We start from the raw sequence: 16,988 nt of genomic DNA, 5'->3' as shown, positions 1-16,988 counted from the left end.
CATCCCAGGGAATGGCAAGGGGTTGGTGTTGTGGAGCGTCCATGCATCACCACGCCGTCGGTGGTCTGCCCAAGCCCTCGGCGGAGGTATTCCAAGCCTGACCGGAAGGTGTTGGGCCACACATGCATTAGGACACAAAGGTCTCGGCCCAAAAGCCAAGAGATGACGCCAGGCCCCAGACAAGTCGGTTCGAATCTTTTTGTTTCTAGGAAACCATCGTCGTGTCGCTTGTGCGGGATTCATGCACTCCACAATGCACCCGCAAGGGCTGTGTCAATGGACGGTGGGATAGGTGGACGCGGAGCGAAGTGCCGTTGATCTGTTTTAGAATGTCAACAATATCGGCAACCCTTGTAAGTGGTCGGAGCTGCACTTTAGCCGGCCGGGCCAAGGCGGCAGGCGGCTACCGGAACCCAGGTCGGGCAGCCCTGGACAGAATCCGGGAATGCCAGCTTTGCCAAGAAGAGACATCGACGGAGCCAACCCGATCTGGGGAGGATGTGGTGCAATACCGACGATGGCGGCCGGGGGTGGGGGAAGGGCCCAAAGGGGCTTGCTTGGGAGGCCTAGCAGTACTAGTATAAAACAGAGCCCTCAGACCCAGATGAGAAGACCAGCCACTGACGTTGTGACCTACCGCAATCTTCACCATGCTGACCACCACCTTTGCTCTCCTGGGTGCCGCCCTCGGCGCCAGCGCCCATTACACCCTCCCCAAGGTCGGAAGCGGCTCCGACTGGCAGCACGTCCGCAGGGCCGACAATTGGCAGAACAACGGCTTCGTTGGCGATGTCAACTCGGCTCAGATTCGCTGCTTCCAGTCGAGCTCTGCCGGTGCCCAAGATGTTTACACCGTCTCGGCCGGTTCTACCGTGAAATACTCCGCCAACCCCAACATCTACCACCCGGGTCCCATGCAGTTCTACCTAGCTCGCGTTCCCGATGGACAGGACGTCAAGTCGTGGACCGGCGACGGCGCTGTGTGGTTCAAGGTGTACCACGAGCAACCCAACTTCGGCTCCCAGCTCACCTGGCCCAGCAACGGTATGTTCCTCCACCGAGTGGCCTGCAAAGCTGCCATCCCTGCAACTTGTGTGACACGGCACCACTAACAGTCTTCGGTTTACAGGCAAGAGCTCGTTCGACGTCTCTATCCCGAGCTGCATCAAGGCCGGCAAGTACCTGCTCCGCGCTGAGCACATCGGACTGCACGTCGCCCAGAGCTCAGGTGGTGCCCAGTTCTACATCAGCTGCGCCCAGATTGAGGTCACCGGTGGCGGCAGCACTGAGCCGTCCAACAAGGTCTCCTTCCCTGGCGCGTACAAGGCCTCGGACCCCGGTATCCTGATCAACATCAACTGGCCCATCCCGACCTCGTACCAGAACCCCGGCCCCCCGGTCTTCAAGTGCTAAGCTGCTCGGCTGGCGGAAGAAATGGCCTAATAGGAGCAACAAGTTGGGTGGGTGGTAAATGGGCCTTGTCCACTTACCGAGTGTGAAATGAGCCTTGGTTTCTAAAGCATCCGGGGCGGCGACGCTCGCTCGACAGGTGACCAATTTGGTTAGCGAGACAACTTGTATATAGACATCTTTAAACCATGAACATAACAACATTGGCTCCAGGCAAACACACGTGGGAAGGTCATTGGCTCCATGATACCACGATGCCTACGTCAAACCCCTGAATATTACCGGGTACAACAACATTCGAAGTCCTCATATCCAGACACATCTACCTGCCCCAGGTATCTCGAAGTTGGATCAACCGTATTTAATACATGTAGAGATGATGGAAATTCACGAAAAGCCGAAGGCAACCGTGAAACCGAAGTTGGGGCTATAGTAACCGGAGGAGACATGGACTGTGAGATGGAAACCGTGAAAAGAGGCCAATAATGGTTACCTAGGGAGATGCCATTGGAGTCATGGCAAGGCGTGAATGCCTCCCTTGGAATCGCTTCGGGTCACTTGGGGCGTATGTTCCGCGGACAAGAGGGCTAGCATTCCATCTTCAAAAAGTCTCGCGTGTGCCGAAGAGTTAATATAAGTTAATTACTGCGCTCTCTTGTGACCCGTACCCAGATTCGACATACCCCAGGATTCGGCAGTTGCATCCCGGGAGTGGATAAATCTCACTTGGCTCAGCGGTTCGACAGCCAGGGCAGAGCGCCCGATCCGGTAATGTTTCAATGCCCAGTGACGCCAGACATACTCTATTTGGGGATTAACACAGGGGATATGCTGGCGTTGGCCCGACCTGCCGATCAATGGAGACGCCGCCTGTCAAAAGTTATGTATAAGAGACCTCGGTCTCGACCCTGCCCCTTGAGACCCCGTATTATGTATCTGTACCGCTCGCGCTCAGAATAAACCAACCAAAAAGCCCCCAGGCCACAGCGACCGTGACAACAACTCTCAAAATGCAACTCATCACTGGGTTGCTGCTTGCGGCTACGGCCGTCCAAGCACACTGTATGGGACTCGCCTACCCCTCTCTTCCCCTTTGCCTGACTCTGGTTGAAGGAGTGAAGCTAATAACCTCCAAACAGACACCTTCCCGAGGCTAGTGGTCAATGGGAAGTCTGAGGACAAGGACTGGTCCGCCACCCGCATGACCAAAAACGCGCAGAGCAAACAAGGAGTCCAGAACCCAACCAGCGGCGACATCCGCTGCTACTCATCGCAGACGGCTTCTAACGTGATGACGGTGCCCGCTGGGGCCACTGTCAGCTATATCTCGACGCAGCAAATCAACCATCCCGGGCCGACGCAATACTATCTCGCCAAGGTCCCTGCTGGCTCGTCGGCCAAGACGTTCGACGGTTCAGGGGCTGTCTGGTTCAAGATCGCCACCACGATGCCCACTACCGACAACAACAAGCAGCTGGTCTGGCCGGGGCAGAGTATGGCGTTCCACAAGTTCTATCCCTGCTTATAACGAGCGGTTGCTGACCCTGATTACTGCAGACACCTACGAAACCACCAAGGCTACCATTCCCGCCAACACCCCTAGCGGCGAGTACCTTCTCCGGGTCGAGCAGATCGCACTGCACATGGCGTCGCAGCCCAACCAGGCCCAGTTCTATCTCGCCTGTTCCCAGATCCAGATCACCGGAGGTGGCAACGGCACGCCGGGACCTCTAGTGGCACTGCCGGGTGCCTATTCGAGCAACGACCCGGGTATCTTGGTCAACATCTATTCCATTGCGCCGGATTCCTACAAGCCCCCAGGACCGGCCGTGTGGAGCGGCTGAGCGAGTAGTTCTATTGAGAACGGAAATCAAGGATGGTTGATTTGTGCACGTGGGCAATTGGACTCGGACCCTCGGTGGAAACACTCGTTAAAGGCTCTGCGATGGATGGATGGATGAATGAGTGAATAAATATTTGACATGACCAACTCGGGCTTCTGAGATATTCCCTAAAGACTACACCTTGGGTGACTGTGGTGGAACCCCTTTTGTTTTTGTTTCAATGTTCCCTCTCAAATCTCCAATCTCCTCCTCATCTCAAGGCACACCATTGACCCCCCCCACCACAGTCCCCGCCATCATTTCGCCAATCCTAACACTAGCTACTTTCTCTCACTGCCTCCGCCTTCGTTCTAGTTAACTCGTGGCGGCGGCGGCGGCACTGAGCCCGGTGGATAACCCGTCACGCCCCCCGAGCTGACAGGGGGTGGACAGGGCGGCACAACTGGCGGAGGAGGCGGGAATGCAAAGGAGACGGGCGGCGGCGCAGGAGGGAGGGGGCCCGTGGTCGGTTCCCGCCCCACCGTCGACGCACTCGACCGGCTGCTCTCGTACGTCGCGGAGGAGCCCGGCGAAGAATTCGATTTTGATGACCCCGACGAGCTTGTCGCGTAGCCGTGTATTCGGCGGCGCATGGCGATGGCAAAACGGACGATGAAGAAGGATACTGCGAAACCGAGGGCTACGTAAGCGAGGATGATGAGAGCAAGAGCGTCGTTGCTTTTCATATTTGGAGTGCTTATTCAGGTGCTCGGGGTGGTTGTTGGCAGTAGTCTAAATGTTGCTGATTATCTGGATATGGTAGAGGGACTTGGGTGGTTTGAATCGCAACAAGACTGGTGGTTACGAAGAGGACAGTAATATTGGCAGTTTTCTCGCCGGCACATGGGCTTCGCAGGGTGTATAACGCTGTGTCTTCGGGCAACGATGTGATGTGTATCCCACTATAGCCGTTAGCCGTTCCACGACGTCTGCGTGGTTCCGACGAAGAAGGCGGAACTCGAGGCCACACCAACATTGAGTACACAGTGACCATGCATGCGCACAAGACGTGTACCGAACGCGCACAAGAGAACGCTTTTGTTTTGGTACCACGGCTCCGGGAGCATACATGAGTTGTCTGGCCCGGGCGGGGGACGACATAAGCGTCATCCTCGGCTAATCGAGGGCACTGGACGAAGCAAGAACGCGGACACGTAAAGAACGAGGGGAGCATGACAGGGACGTAATAAGCCGAAAGTCTCAAAGGGAGGTAATCGGGCTAGAATAGATTGCTCGCCGCAGGTTTGGGTCAAGGCTAAGCCAGGTACCACGGTAAATAGATTTCGACATGAGCTTAGTCCGTGTTCTCGAAGCAGTTGATGTCTTACCCGTAACATATACAAGGGGATACCAGGAATGTCGTTTTTGATTCCCAGCGAGGTAGCGCGGCATGCGCTGTGGCGGGGCCAAGAGATTTACCTAGATATTGAGGCGCCTGGATAGGGGTGGCGTCGGCCTTTAGTTGTATAATTAGTGCCTTGCCTTGTCACACAAAGGCCTCATGTCAGTATCATGTATTGCAAAGGCGGTGCGGCGCTTGAACATGTACGTAGAATATGACGGTGATATGGGCCTTTCAATCAATCAGAAATAGGTATTCCGGCACCAGAACCGGCGCAAATCACCGGTCGGTATGCCACGATGCCTAAGTAAGGTGACATCCAGCGAGGTCTTTTGGCTCAAAAAAATGGAGACTTTTCGTCATCCTACACCGAAATATGGGAAACATCGCCCAGATGACATGGAAGCCGTTAAGTATACAAGACCTGAAAATCCCTAACGCAATAAAACGTAAAATGACGCAATGATACCTTGAATTGGCCCCCAAATGTTTTTGGGGGAAGAGGGGGAGGATTCGGGGAGCATCTGACGCTCAAACCGTCTTTTCGACAATTGCGGCTTCCCATAGCGTCGCGCTCTTCAGGAGGTCCTTGCCGAACTGCCGCTGCAGGCTTGTCATCTTGTCAATCAGATGACTGGTAGCAATGGCTTTTGGCCCCCAAACAACCAGAGCTATCGATGCCGCGCGCTCCAACCAGGTGATGCATTGCTCTAGGTCCCCGCGCCGCTGGTGTATTTCGGCAATGTCTTCCATGGTGTGCGCAGCAATGCCGTCTTGATAAAATGTGGGCTCTTCCCGTGCCGCTGTACCTGAGGTTGGTGGTCTCGTAATCACGGACATACAATGACCAAGCGCCAAATCGGGTTGGCCGCTTAGCATATAAAAGTGAGCGAGTTCGTTCTCGACCGAGCGCACTTGGTCTGAATTTGGCCCGAACACCGGGCGGGATGACTTGAGCAGCTCTGTGATGATCTCTAGGCCCGCGTGGTATTCACCACTTCGGCGAAGAAGGGTAGCGAGTGAGTCGAGGAGTTTGAAGGTGATTGCCCTCGACCGTCCAAGCCGGGTGTTGAAAATATCCAGCATGCACTGCAGGCTGCGCTGTGAAATTTCCTGGCAGCCTTCATCCTGCTGTAGCTCCTTGCAAATTTGGGTAATCGGGTGGCTGGAGGAGAGGCTGGTCTGGGCTTCGCTGCTGAGGAACTGGAGCAAAATACCTCGGAGTTCTGGACGGGCACTAGTATTGACTGGGGAGAGCGTAGCGAAAAGGTTTCGTAGAAAGTCGAACGGTTGGGTGGTCATGGCCCCCGCCGCAAGAGAGCCCGCTTCGGCAAAGGCAGACCACGCTCGCCGGTCGGGACGATCGTCCATGTCTTCGATAGAACCGGAACTGGGACTGAAACCGGCAGAGATTTTGACGAGATAGATGGCGTCCTTGATAGTATTCCAGTAGCGAGTGGACTCGTCGGGGGATCTCTGGCCCAGATAATCATCAGGGAGGGCACCCTCTGGGATGTTGTTGAGCTGCCAGTCGTAGTATTCCCGGAGTTTCAATGTAATGATACTCATAGTTCGCGTTTGCGAGTCCAGGGAAAGGGCCTGGGGAGGGCTGTTGAACAAATGCTGGAGCTGCTCTCTGTAGGCGGCCATGCCGGGGCCTGGGGAGCCAGATACGACGAGGGCGGTACGGTCATCCTGCTCCTGGTAGCTCTCGGCTGGAGATGCGGGACTTGAGCCAGTGGTGATACTCGGGGTACTGGGTGGTGAGAACGGCGTGGGGGGGGATTCGGCCTGACGACGCAAGCCAGGGGCGGGGACCCCTGGTGGGTCGTCTTCAGGCTTGATCAAGTCCGAGATGCTGATACTCCGTCGGGCCGGCCTGTACAGTGGTGGTGGAGTTGCGGCCCGGGCGTCGACAGGGGTGGGGTGAGTGCTTGTTGATGCCGTACGCCTTCCACCCTGCTGGATCGTCCTGGCGCATCGTAGGGTTCTGCGCAAGTCTTCCTGGCTAAAGCTGTTGTCGGTGTCTTCCTGCCTCGGGGGTGACAACGGCGCAGAGCCCGGAGCCCGGCGCGCAGCCCTCGCCCTCTCGTCGCTGTTCACGTTCTTGAAGACATGCCATTCCCGGAACCGCTTGTCATACATGCGCTTGCTGTCGCAGGTATCAGCGAGGCGGATTAGAGTCATGACGAAAGGAGGTTGAATGGAAGTGCTTGGGGCCAAACAGGCGGGACAACGGCTGGCGCAGGCCGAGGGGGGGAAGACGGGGACTCAAGAAAGAGGAAGCTGGCAAGTGGGTGGTATCCTCCGCCGGGAAGTCTTATTATAAGAAGAGATCATCACCGAAGAGATCTTCAGGTGGCCGGGCCTAATAACCGGCCACCTTGGCCGGCCACGGCAACGAGGAGGATAAGACGTCCATTGGCGACCGACACGAGCCCACTAGGACCCTCGGTTGACTGAGTAAGGTGCAGCGTGGTAATTAGTGTGCAGGTGCAGGTCGCGATGACGGGGAAATGCGCCGAGCATCCCACAGACGGGCAACCACTAGGTTCTGTCTGCTGTTGTGCTTCGGCCCACTCTCACCCGTCGGGTGTTTCGCGCGGGGATCTCTAGTGTAGACTCGGCTCAAGAAGAAAGCGGCGGACCCTGACGGCGGGCGACCAGCCGGGCATACCTTGCCGAGAAGCCATAATGTTTCCTCATGATCTCACTCACCCGCTTCAACGGGTACTGTCTGTAGAGGCCGACGATGGTCTCGCGGTGCCTTGCCCAATCAGCCGCTGACGGGCCCTGTAGCGTGCGGGATTTCCCCTCCAGGCCCGTGCTGTCCGGCATGGTGGCTTGAGCATTTGGCGTCGAAACTGGAATCGGGGTCGGGGTCGGTCCCGGAGGCGTTGCGCCAGTATGGGGGAGCACAGTGTTTGCCGGGCCCGACCAGACGGGCGCTACTGCACGGTTCTCGGGCACAATCATGGTCGAGCGGTGGAAAACCCGTCGTTTTGTCTCATTTTGGAAGCCCCTGAGAGTTAGGGAATCGCACCGTCAGATGCAAATCCTTATAGGACAAATCAATTGAAACCCTCGCAGAACAGCGAAGCGGAGCGGGGGTGGCTCGTTGCAGATGGCAGTTTCGGGCGAAGCTGAGGGATTGCGGCACAGCAGGATGCGAACCAAGAAGAACCTTGCAGGGCGCGTCATGGCACCCTGCCAGGCTGCCATCATCCGGCTGATCACTGATTGGCGTGTTTTGATCACGGCAGGCTTGACCGACGCGATTCTGGGGCAGGTCCCATCCATCGCCCGGCTTGGGTTCCTTCCCTGCAATGTGCGACATGAACCCTGCATCATAGAACCTCCAAGTCGCCAGACCGCAACTTGATCGGTGAGCGGTGGTGGCTCGGGATATTGCGAGGACATGTAAAAAACAGTAGAGAAAGGGAGTAGAGGGCGGGAAGATGCCAGTCGGTCCGTCTTTGCGGACACGCACCAAATACGAACTCGGATTATCGAATTTTGGTAGATTGTCACGCAGCTGCCCTTCTTGCTGGCCACAAACTTGCGGTCAATCCGGGAGTCATATGTGGGGGAGGAGAGGAGGGGGAAATGAGAGCGAGAGTTGGTCAAACCTTGACATTGAATCCGATTTGTTTAAGTGTGTGCGTGTGTGTGAACTCTCATGGGTTCATCGTCTCGTCCTGGAAAAAAGAGATTTCCACCTCGGTGCGACCCTGGGCCCGGTGACCACTGACCCGGCCCTGCGAGCCCTGCGGAGGCTTGCATCGATGAGATGCAGGTTACATGCATCATCCGCTCTAGCCTCCGGCTGCTGGCTGCAGGACCTTACCGGCTTTAACGTGGCTAGATAATGGATCCAAACCTGAAGAGGCAAGATGATTTCTATGTTGTTTCAAAGTACTAACACGCACACCGGCCGTTTGAATTGCCATCCGTTTGAATTGCCGTCCGAGGTATACCATATCAACCGAAAACGCCGGATCCCGCGAGGACCAAAGTCTAACCATCCCTGGGCCCATTAAGAGCTTGAATGCCCCATTCCTCCCTCGTACGCCGCCTGGTAAAGAAACATTCAAAAGCACTACGATCACATTAACCCCGTCCAGACATCATTACATCCACCGTGTTTAGTCAAGAAGGTCTTTGCCTTCTATGTAGTTCTTGGCCGCATCGCAGACGGCTATTGAGAAAGCCAGTGGTCTGTGACTGTCAGTTCTAGAACCTTTAACCGACCAAATATAAACGGCGGCGGGTTGAAGGGAGTAGGGGCCACACATACGCTTGGATATATGTCCACAGCAGTGGAGCAAGCAATGGCCTGGACTCTACCACCTTGATTCCCAGGGTGGCAGCCAGGCATCCTCCTGCCCCTGCCAAGAGCAGGTTGAGCAAGCAGCCAAAAAGTGTGACGACCTGTCTGCGCCAGTGTTGCTCGCCCTCAGTCAGACTGATCCTGTTTGGTTCGACGGCAAGAAGCAAGGCAAGAAGGATGACGTTGATCGTGAACCCGAGGGACCCCTGAGTGACGAGGGAGGGAATAACATTAGGAACCCTTTTGGTTCATCAAGGTTATGGACGGTGTTGGATGAACTTACCATAATGAGGCAAGCCTTGAGTAACGCATGTGTTGACCGGTCAAAGGTAAACACATCGCTCGAAGCGGCTACCAGAGCAAGCTCACGCGGCCTATAGTTCGTCTCGACGGCTGTCAGATGGCTCCATGTTATGGATCGCGTGGCTTTGTCGAGATCATAGATGTAGTTGATGGCCACTGCGACGACGAGCCCCAGGTGGGCCAGGATCCCCCAAACGTGCATCAGCTTCCATCTGAAGTGCTTTGTCCGGTACATGATGGCGGGTTTAGACCGTTGTGGGGGATGATGGATTTCCAGAAAGTCCAAGTCAGACGGGAAGGCGGATAAGGATTCTTAAACGAGCGGCCCGAGGGCAGTGAGAGAAAATTAGTGGACGGTGGGTCTCGGTCGTGAGCCTGGTCGGTTTGGGAGGATTGGTAGAAGAGAGGCTTGATTCGGGAGGATTTGTAGAAGAATGTTTCACGATGGCAGAGCGCAAAGATATGAAGTTATTCTCGGGTAGGATGGATCCATCCAAGACCACGGCGCAATGGTATATCACAGTGGCTCCGGTCTTGGGGGCAATTCGTATTCCCAATGCACAGTGTATATTTACGGATTGTCGCAGGATCTCATAACGCAGCTGCACATACATGGCTTGATGACCACCCGGGACTCGCGTCAAGAAATACCCAAGTCGCAAAGGGCTTCTTCAGGGCGAATCCTTTGGCACTATACACATGGAGGGCTAGGGCCCAGCAACTTAGGCTGCCACTTTTTTTTCCATAGCGATACCACCGCCAGCCCCCTCCTTGTGTTCTGGCCGCCACTTGCTCTGCCATAACTGCTCGCTCGCCGCATGACAAGCCACCCACGTAGTTCGCTTAGGCTGGCCCCCCACTAACGTCTTGGGGGCAAAGAACACTGGAGGATCCGTGCCGGATCGCACTTGGGCACGTGATACAACTTGGGTGCTGCTGTTGGGTTTGGGTTCGGCCCCAAAGGACACGCTAAATGCTACCTCAGCCATGCCCGGCTCGTAGGAAGGACGTTTCGTGCTGTGACTAGCATCATCCGTGCCGGCGCGATCCGGCGCCATGGCAGCATCGCCCCCTGGAGACCGTGCTCGGCTAATGGGATCCTCCAATTAGAATATCCTGCGCTCGAATCGAGTGCTGATTGGCTGGTGAGCAATGAGATGAGATTCGGTCATCTCGTCACTTGACTCGCGCCCGTCGCTGTGGAATTGGCGCCAATTGGCGCAATAAACCTTGAAGAGGTGATATTTTTACAAAACTTATGGTTACACACCAGCATCCGGTATGACTCTGCCTTGGTGCCTGCTTTGAACCGAAAAAGGTGAAATTGGCGGATGTGGTTGCGGGTGCGGGACGGGGAGCAGAAAGCCCAAACAGGTCATAACGTGTGACTTGAGGCACAGGGCACAAAAGCAAACCGTTTCCAATGTTGGTCGAAAGCTGGTGGGGGCGAGGGAGACAGTGGACATAGGGCTGAGAGCCCGCGCCTAATTTAGCGCCGTTAGCGCAACCATGCCACACCTGCACACGCACACAAACCACACAAACCACAACCTCGTCCAGGTGTGTTTTTCGTGTGGTTTTCGAACCCGACTGCCGTCCTCAAAATCTGCCTGTTTTGTGCAACTGTCCGTGCCCGAGTCGCAGCTGAGAATTCGAGACTGGGAAGGTGACATCCTTGGTCCCAAGCCCGATCCGCTGGTGTTCTCAACCTTGGGGGGGGTTTCAGGTCGGTCATCCATAATACGGGCTAATACGGGCTAATTTGTCGAGCAGCCGCAGTCGAGCTGCGATCGGCGCACGGTCGCTGAGACTCCCGATCTCCACCGCACAAGCGGCGGTTGTGGTGTGTACCTGAGCCACACGGCTGTCTGAATGGGAAACAGTGGGGTTCGAGACTTTCGTGAACAGCAACTTTTCTATCATCAGAGTTCTGACAGTCTCAAAATCTCACCTCCTGCCGCCCGTTTCATCGGCCAACCCGTCTGTGGGTCCCGGGGGCGGAGACAGGTACGGGTAATCATCGTGAATGCAACGCACATTTGCGCAAAATTCATCGTCGGGACTCGGATGCTCGGGAGCCGATGGTGAGAAGGTAATCCATCCATTTTCAATGGTTCGGCCCTTTCAACGGTGCCGAGCCCAACGCCGGCCCGTCCTGAATGACGACTTGGTCCTCGCGTTCTGGCAAACAACTGCCATCCGAATAAAAAAGATCAGCTCGCCCCGTCACACCACAGCCTCACTCCCAATGGTGGGTCCCGCACCGCGCCGTTGCATAGCCGCCGCGGCCCGGACGATGGTGCCTTGGATCTGGGTTCATAGCCAGGGCCCAGGGGCGTTACCGATGGAGTCACTACGTTGCCCGATCTCCCGAGTCGATCGGAATCTCAATATCGTTTCCAGGGACGCCGCCGGAGTTGGATATCAAAACATAACTCCTTTTCCGGTATCACAGAGCGCCTTTGTGTCTCCATCGGCTCGAGTTTGCTAGCTTTCAGCTGCGGCGCTAGCCCCTAGACTCGCGCGCCTCTGCGAGTGACACTACGGAGAGCCCAAGCCCCCAAAGGGACCGGCTACGCCTGATTCCTACATCACAACCCGGCAAGCCCTGAAGTTATGTTACATACTTGATAAGTAGGGCCGACATACCTGCTCTCCGGGGACCCTTGTTCCGGCCTCTTATTTTCACCTCTCAGGCAGCCCCTGTATCTCAAGCCGTTTGTAAATTATGTTGACACATTCAATGCCCAAGCGCCAAACGTGGCGTGCGATGGCTTCTATGTGGGATTTGCTCAGAGCATCGATCCCAAGTTCTGGTCTCTTCTGGGCCATATCGGATGAAGACCCCCAGCGTCAGTGCAGAGGGTGCCACGAGATTTGCCAGCTTCTCCGCTGGGGCGAGGTGCAAAGGAGACGAAATAACGCTTTCCAAGGCTCCTCGCCTGCGCGCATCTTCCACAGCAGCTATTCCGAACTCGACGTCTCCGCCAGCCAGTCGGGTTGCGACTCCTGCCGTCTTATCCGGCGGGCCCTTCTCCTGGAGCAGATCACCCGTCGAGATGCCGACCGACTGGCACATCCAAACAATCAATGGCCCATTTACGCGGTGCTAAACCTCAGTTCATCCGGCGACAGCGCCCTAGAACTAGCCATCAAGTCTCCTAAATCCGTCCTTTTCTCTGCAACCATCCGCTTGAGCAACGAACCTCGGCCACTACACCGCAGTCCGTCAAAAGGGGTCTCAGGAGTGCGCTCCGATCTCGATGCGTTGCGCCGGGTCATCGAAGATTGCCACCTAAACCACGAATGCTCCTCGAGATACCGTTGGTCGCGCCGCAATCCCACCTGGCTCCTCAAAATCCTCCCTGATAACTTTGTCCAACTGGTCGAGGGCCCGCCAGAGCCCGTCGACTACGTCGTGCTTAGCTATACATGGGGTGACCCTACGACTATGCCTCCTGACGAATGGGCGAGGATTAAGGGCGCAGGCACCAAAACGATAAACGGGCGGCCTGTCCCTGAGCGGTTGAACCCTTTCCAGCTGTGGGACCTACCAGAAACTATGCAAGATGCCGTCATGATATCAGGGTCCCTTGGGGTGTTCTACATCTGGATCGACAATGTTTGCATCCCCAAGGGGACCAACTGGGACACAGAGGCCTCATTGATGCATGAGGTGTATGGGAATTCCGCCTTCACACTTGTCGCGTCTTCGAGCTCCAAGGCGACAGACCGCCTGATACACGATAGGTTAGCATGGACACATCGCAGCAAGGCATGTCAGTTACGCGAGATGTGGTGGCTCCAGAACACCCAAACCCCTCTGGACCGAGTCCGTTTCGAAGCGCCAGTATCGATGCGAGCCTGGACGCTACAAGAAGAGCGGCTCTCACCGAGAATTGTGTACTGGGCAGGTCAACGATGGTATTGGTCCTGTCCCGAGTGCCAGGTTGTCGAGACGGAGGAGCTTGAGTGGGCCCCTCCAGCAGCCGACGGAGCGCCCCGGAGCTGTCCTCAGCGGTTCTTGGAGCTTTGCCGAACGGGGGACGAACACCTGCTTCACGAGGAGTGGCTTGATATCGTCGAGGCTTACACTCGTCGCGACCTGGTCGCTCCTAGAGACCGGTTCCTTGCCATTGCCGGCCTCGCCGTGCGCTTTTATAATGCGAAAGCCGGGACCGGCGGAACAGTCGTCACTGAAGACTATTTGGCTGGTCTTTGGAAAGATAACTTTGCCAGGCACCTTGCCTGGTCCGTTGCGGCCGCTGTCGATTCCCAGCATAACCTGCAGCACATTGCGCCATCCTGGTCCTGGGCATCATTGCCGCTCCGAGTGCACACTAATACAAAAGCCTCATTCAAACCGTCGGAACACTTCGAATTCATCGCCGTCGACCAAATTGACCCAGCCTGCACCAGCACAACGTTCACACGGCCGGAAACTGGGGACCGCTCCACGGATTATATTAACCGCGGCCGAGCCGTTGAAGAGCGAGGCAGAGGCGTCAAAGTAGTCGAAGTGCGAGGTCGTTTCCGTCGTTTTATTTCTGAGGATGCCTTGGATGTTTCGTGGGATGACATCGAGTGGAAACGAGGGGAAAGGTCTAGCTTCAACTTTGGCGCATTTCCGGGCCAGGGCATCTACGCGCGCAACAGGGGTAACGGTAACATCATATCCAAGGATGCTCACAGTGGCGAGGTTGTTGGACGGCTCGACTATCTCGTTCCGGCAAATGGCAAACCGAAAGACGAACTTACGCCCTACGTCCGAGTAGGCGACGAGAAGAATATTGTGTGTCTCGAACTCGGCGAGCTAGCCATGCTCTTACTGGTACCCATTGACAAATGCGGCCATCCCGAGACGTACCAGCGTGTCGGGGTTGCCATTGGGTACACCAATCGGAAAGGCTTTTTTTACGGCAGCGAGACGAGAAGGATCCGTTTAGCTTGAAGTGATATACCTTTCCTCGTACCCACACGTGAACCGAATCTGGAGGATTTCACTCTTTATTGTCGGCACGGAAATGGAGCTGTTGATGAGGTTGAACTTCCCCGCCTTTGTATTGATTGAGGAGGGAGAAAATGGGCGTCGTGGTTCTTTTAACACCAGGTTTTCTTTACTGCCAACTAGGGGACGTCTTTTAATCATTGGGGCTGCGGTTTATGAATCCTATAGATGTTTAGAGAAGGTTCCATTTCTATCGATGTTACGGTTCGGGTTGTTTGTCACTCCTTTTGTTGATATTGGATTAGAACTGAATTCTAAGGATTACTGGGGACAGTCTCCCAGAATCCTGGGCCGGAGGATACCGTCCGACGAATAACTGCACAATTGACATGCCCATCAACCAGGTGGTGAGTTTTGAAAGAGCATTTCAGCTAAGAGTTTCAGCTCCTAAGCTTGTTTCGTTCGTATCTTGTAATAGTCCCATGGTGAAACACTGTGCCGTAGGTGCCTCCGCATGGGCGAGGCATATTGGAATTGATGACGGAATCAACGATCCACCACACAGCCTACCAAACCCAAGGCGGCTTGCATGGGTGCTTATGAGTCACATGTGCCCGAGCTGGAGAAACAGAGGTTCGTGGCGGAGCAACGCCCAGACACAGCCTTCAGTCCAAACATCATACATGCACCAAAATAGGTACCTATGTACCATGGAGGCTCCTGCAAATGTAAAGAGAACATAATGAGATGTTGAACGCAAGGAAGCAGCCAAAAACATAACTCAATCGAATGCGGTTATAGTTGTGGATCGCAATCGCTTTTCAGTGCTTATCTCTATGGTTGCGTTCTCCGAACTTTCGAGCCTAGCCGTTAATTGCCTTTGACTGCCCGGCCCTGGACATATACATTGACAATATTCCTGTCATCGCCCGTCATAATGAACTTTTTGAATACAGTTTTGAGGCCATCGTTTTCCTCGACCATGGTCATGATACCTTGTTCGGCCCCTAGGGTCCCAACGACAACCGCATCGAACGCCTTGCCCACCTCGAAATTGCCAACCGTTTCGTCCAACCCGCAGACTTGAGCGCCGCCCAAAGTAGCCAAGTAGAACACCTCATCAATGGACAGTCCCTTGTCGTGGCCCTTCGACGTGACCTCGCGTGCGTGGCTGGCAATCATGGCCTGGCGCATTGCATCGAGGATGCTGCTGGAGAAACCGCCTCCACTGTCGGTCCCCAACCCAACCTTGATTCCCCGCCGCATGAAATCGCGTATGGGAGCGGCCATGAACCCACCGCCCACGGTCATGTTGGATATGGGGCAGTGCGCAACGCCACAGTCGAGCGCCTTGAGTCGCTCCATCTCGTACTCGGTCATGTAGCAGCAGTGTGCAAGTATGGAGCGGTTGCCTAGCAGACCGTAGTGTTCGTACAAGTCCGCTTCATTGGTAAACTGTGGGAAGAGTTCCATGGTGGCTTTCATCTCCTGCTCGGCCTCGTTGAAGTGCGTCTGGATCGGCAGGTCAGGGTTGTTGCGGGCAATGGCTCCCAGGCCCTGCAGCACCTCTGGGTCGCAGGAAATAGCGAAGCGCGGAGTGAGGACGTGCTGGACGAGCTTACCCGCACCGAGCGACCTGATGTGGGCAATGCAATCCTCAGTCACCCGCAGACTCTCCCCGACTGACGCATCGCGGTAGTACTCTGGTGCGTTGCGCGTCATGTTGCACTTGCCTACCAGCGCGCGTTGGCCCTTCTCCAGACAGAGATTGGCCAGGATCTTGGTGGCCTCGCCGTGGATGGAGCCGTAGTATGAGGCAGTGGTGATACCCTGGCGCAAGAAGCCATCGACGCAGCTCGCGTAGATGCGTCGGGCGTGGCCCGAGTCATTGAACCGGGCTTCATTAGGGAAGGTGATGGCATCGAGCCAGTCGAGAATGTGCATGCCTTGGCCCAGACCGCGTTGTGCCCATTGTGGGGCATGGTTGTGGGTGTCGACGAAACCTGGAATGAGGATCTGGCCTGCGGCGAGGCGATGGACCGTGACAAGGTCGGGAGAGAATTTCAGGCTGATGAGCGTGTCTCTGGTTTGCTGAGGGTTGGCGTTTCGGACGAAGGCTGCAATTTCACCCTTGTCATTAATCACGAGAAGGGCAGACGGGAGTATTTCGAGCTCAGCAGCCGAGAGAGAGTGGATGACGGGGCCAACGAATGCCCTTGTAGACTGGGCCATGATGGGATATTCGATTGTCCAAACCCGAATTTTATTCGTTGCTGTGGTGCCAATAGAAGTAGCCCCGAAGGTGCTATTACCAGGTGAGGAGTGAAACAACGAGATGACACCTACCTAACGCGGGGTACCAGGTTGGGCTTGCTGCAGGTCAGGTCTTTCAACTTGTCCCCTCCTATACAACCTTGAGACACCACGGGAAATCAATCGGGGTCGGTTTATGAAGTCGACATTGGACGCCAGTTGATTTGTTGCTTGATAAGTACCTTACCTAAACGGTTCAAAAGCCAAGGCCCTTAGAGAAGGCGATGAATGTAGAAATGAACTGGGTTAGATAGGTAGGTACCTAATTAATTTACCACTCGAGTGGTTTGGGTCGATGAATGGTATTTGTACCGCTTGATAATCGTGCAGCATGGTTTTTCTGCTTTAATAATCATTAACTAATGGAATAAGAAAATTAAATGCATAAAGCCTCTGCCAAGTGTTCCATAAGCCTGCGAACACCATCCAACAATCTACCGATCACCGCTTGCCAGTTGC

The 16,988-nt window shown here is 55.3% G+C and overlaps 6 protein-coding genes across 6 annotated transcripts; 3 read left to right on the top strand and 3 right to left on the bottom strand.

The window, feature by feature from the left end:
* Window positions 1-650: 650 nt before the first annotated feature.
* On the top strand, window positions 651-1,413 carry CHGG_08275 (uncharacterized protein; the record flags this gene model as incomplete). The annotated part of the gene is made up of 2 exons (XM_001225930.1): window positions 651-1,044; window positions 1,130-1,413. 2 exons carry the CDS (start codon window positions 651-653, stop codon window positions 1,411-1,413), a joined length of 678 nt encoding a protein of 225 aa, XP_001225931.1.
* A 1,007-nt stretch (window positions 1,414-2,420) lies between these two features.
* CHGG_08274 (uncharacterized protein) lies at window positions 2,421-3,254 on the top strand (the record flags this gene model as incomplete). The annotated part of the gene is made up of 3 exons (XM_001225929.1): window positions 2,421-2,472; window positions 2,550-2,903; window positions 2,968-3,254. The coding sequence occupies 3 exons, from the start codon at window positions 2,421-2,423 to the stop codon at window positions 3,252-3,254; spliced, it is 693 nt and encodes a 230-aa protein (XP_001225930.1).
* Window positions 3,255-5,166: 1,912 nt separating this feature from the next.
* On the bottom strand, window positions 5,167-7,611 carry CHGG_08273 (uncharacterized protein; the record flags this gene model as incomplete). The annotated part of the gene is made up of 3 exons (XM_001225928.1): window positions 5,167-6,787; window positions 7,012-7,094; window positions 7,354-7,611. 3 exons carry the CDS (start codon window positions 7,609-7,611, stop codon window positions 5,167-5,169), a joined length of 1,962 nt encoding a protein of 653 aa, XP_001225929.1.
* A 1,480-nt stretch (window positions 7,612-9,091) lies between these two features.
* CHGG_08272 (uncharacterized protein) lies at window positions 9,092-9,503 on the bottom strand (the record flags this gene model as incomplete). The annotated part of the gene is made up of 2 exons (XM_001225927.1): window positions 9,092-9,106; window positions 9,249-9,503. 2 exons carry the CDS (start codon window positions 9,501-9,503, stop codon window positions 9,092-9,094), a joined length of 270 nt encoding a protein of 89 aa, XP_001225928.1.
* A 2,493-nt stretch (window positions 9,504-11,996) lies between these two features.
* Window positions 11,997-14,219, top strand: CHGG_08271 (uncharacterized protein; the record flags this gene model as incomplete). Its single annotated transcript, XM_001225926.1, has 1 exon — window positions 11,997-14,219. The coding sequence occupies one exon, from the start codon at window positions 11,997-11,999 to the stop codon at window positions 14,217-14,219; it is 2,223 nt and encodes a 740-aa protein (XP_001225927.1).
* Window positions 14,220-15,086: 867 nt separating this feature from the next.
* CHGG_08270 (uncharacterized protein) lies at window positions 15,087-16,448 on the bottom strand (the record flags this gene model as incomplete). The annotated part of the gene is made up of 1 exon (XM_001225925.1): window positions 15,087-16,448. One exon carries the CDS (start codon window positions 16,446-16,448, stop codon window positions 15,087-15,089), a length of 1,362 nt encoding a protein of 453 aa, XP_001225926.1.
* Between the last annotated feature and the right edge of the window lie 540 nt (window positions 16,449-16,988).

Source organism: Chaetomium globosum, genomic scaffold (genome assembly GCF_000143365.1).
Source record: "Chaetomium globosum CBS 148.51 scaffold_5 genomic scaffold, whole genome shotgun sequence".
In the NCBI taxonomy this organism is placed as follows: Eukaryota; Fungi; Ascomycota; class Sordariomycetes; order Sordariales; family Chaetomiaceae; genus Chaetomium; species Chaetomium globosum.
This window is presented reverse-complemented; position numbering and strand designations above follow the sequence as displayed.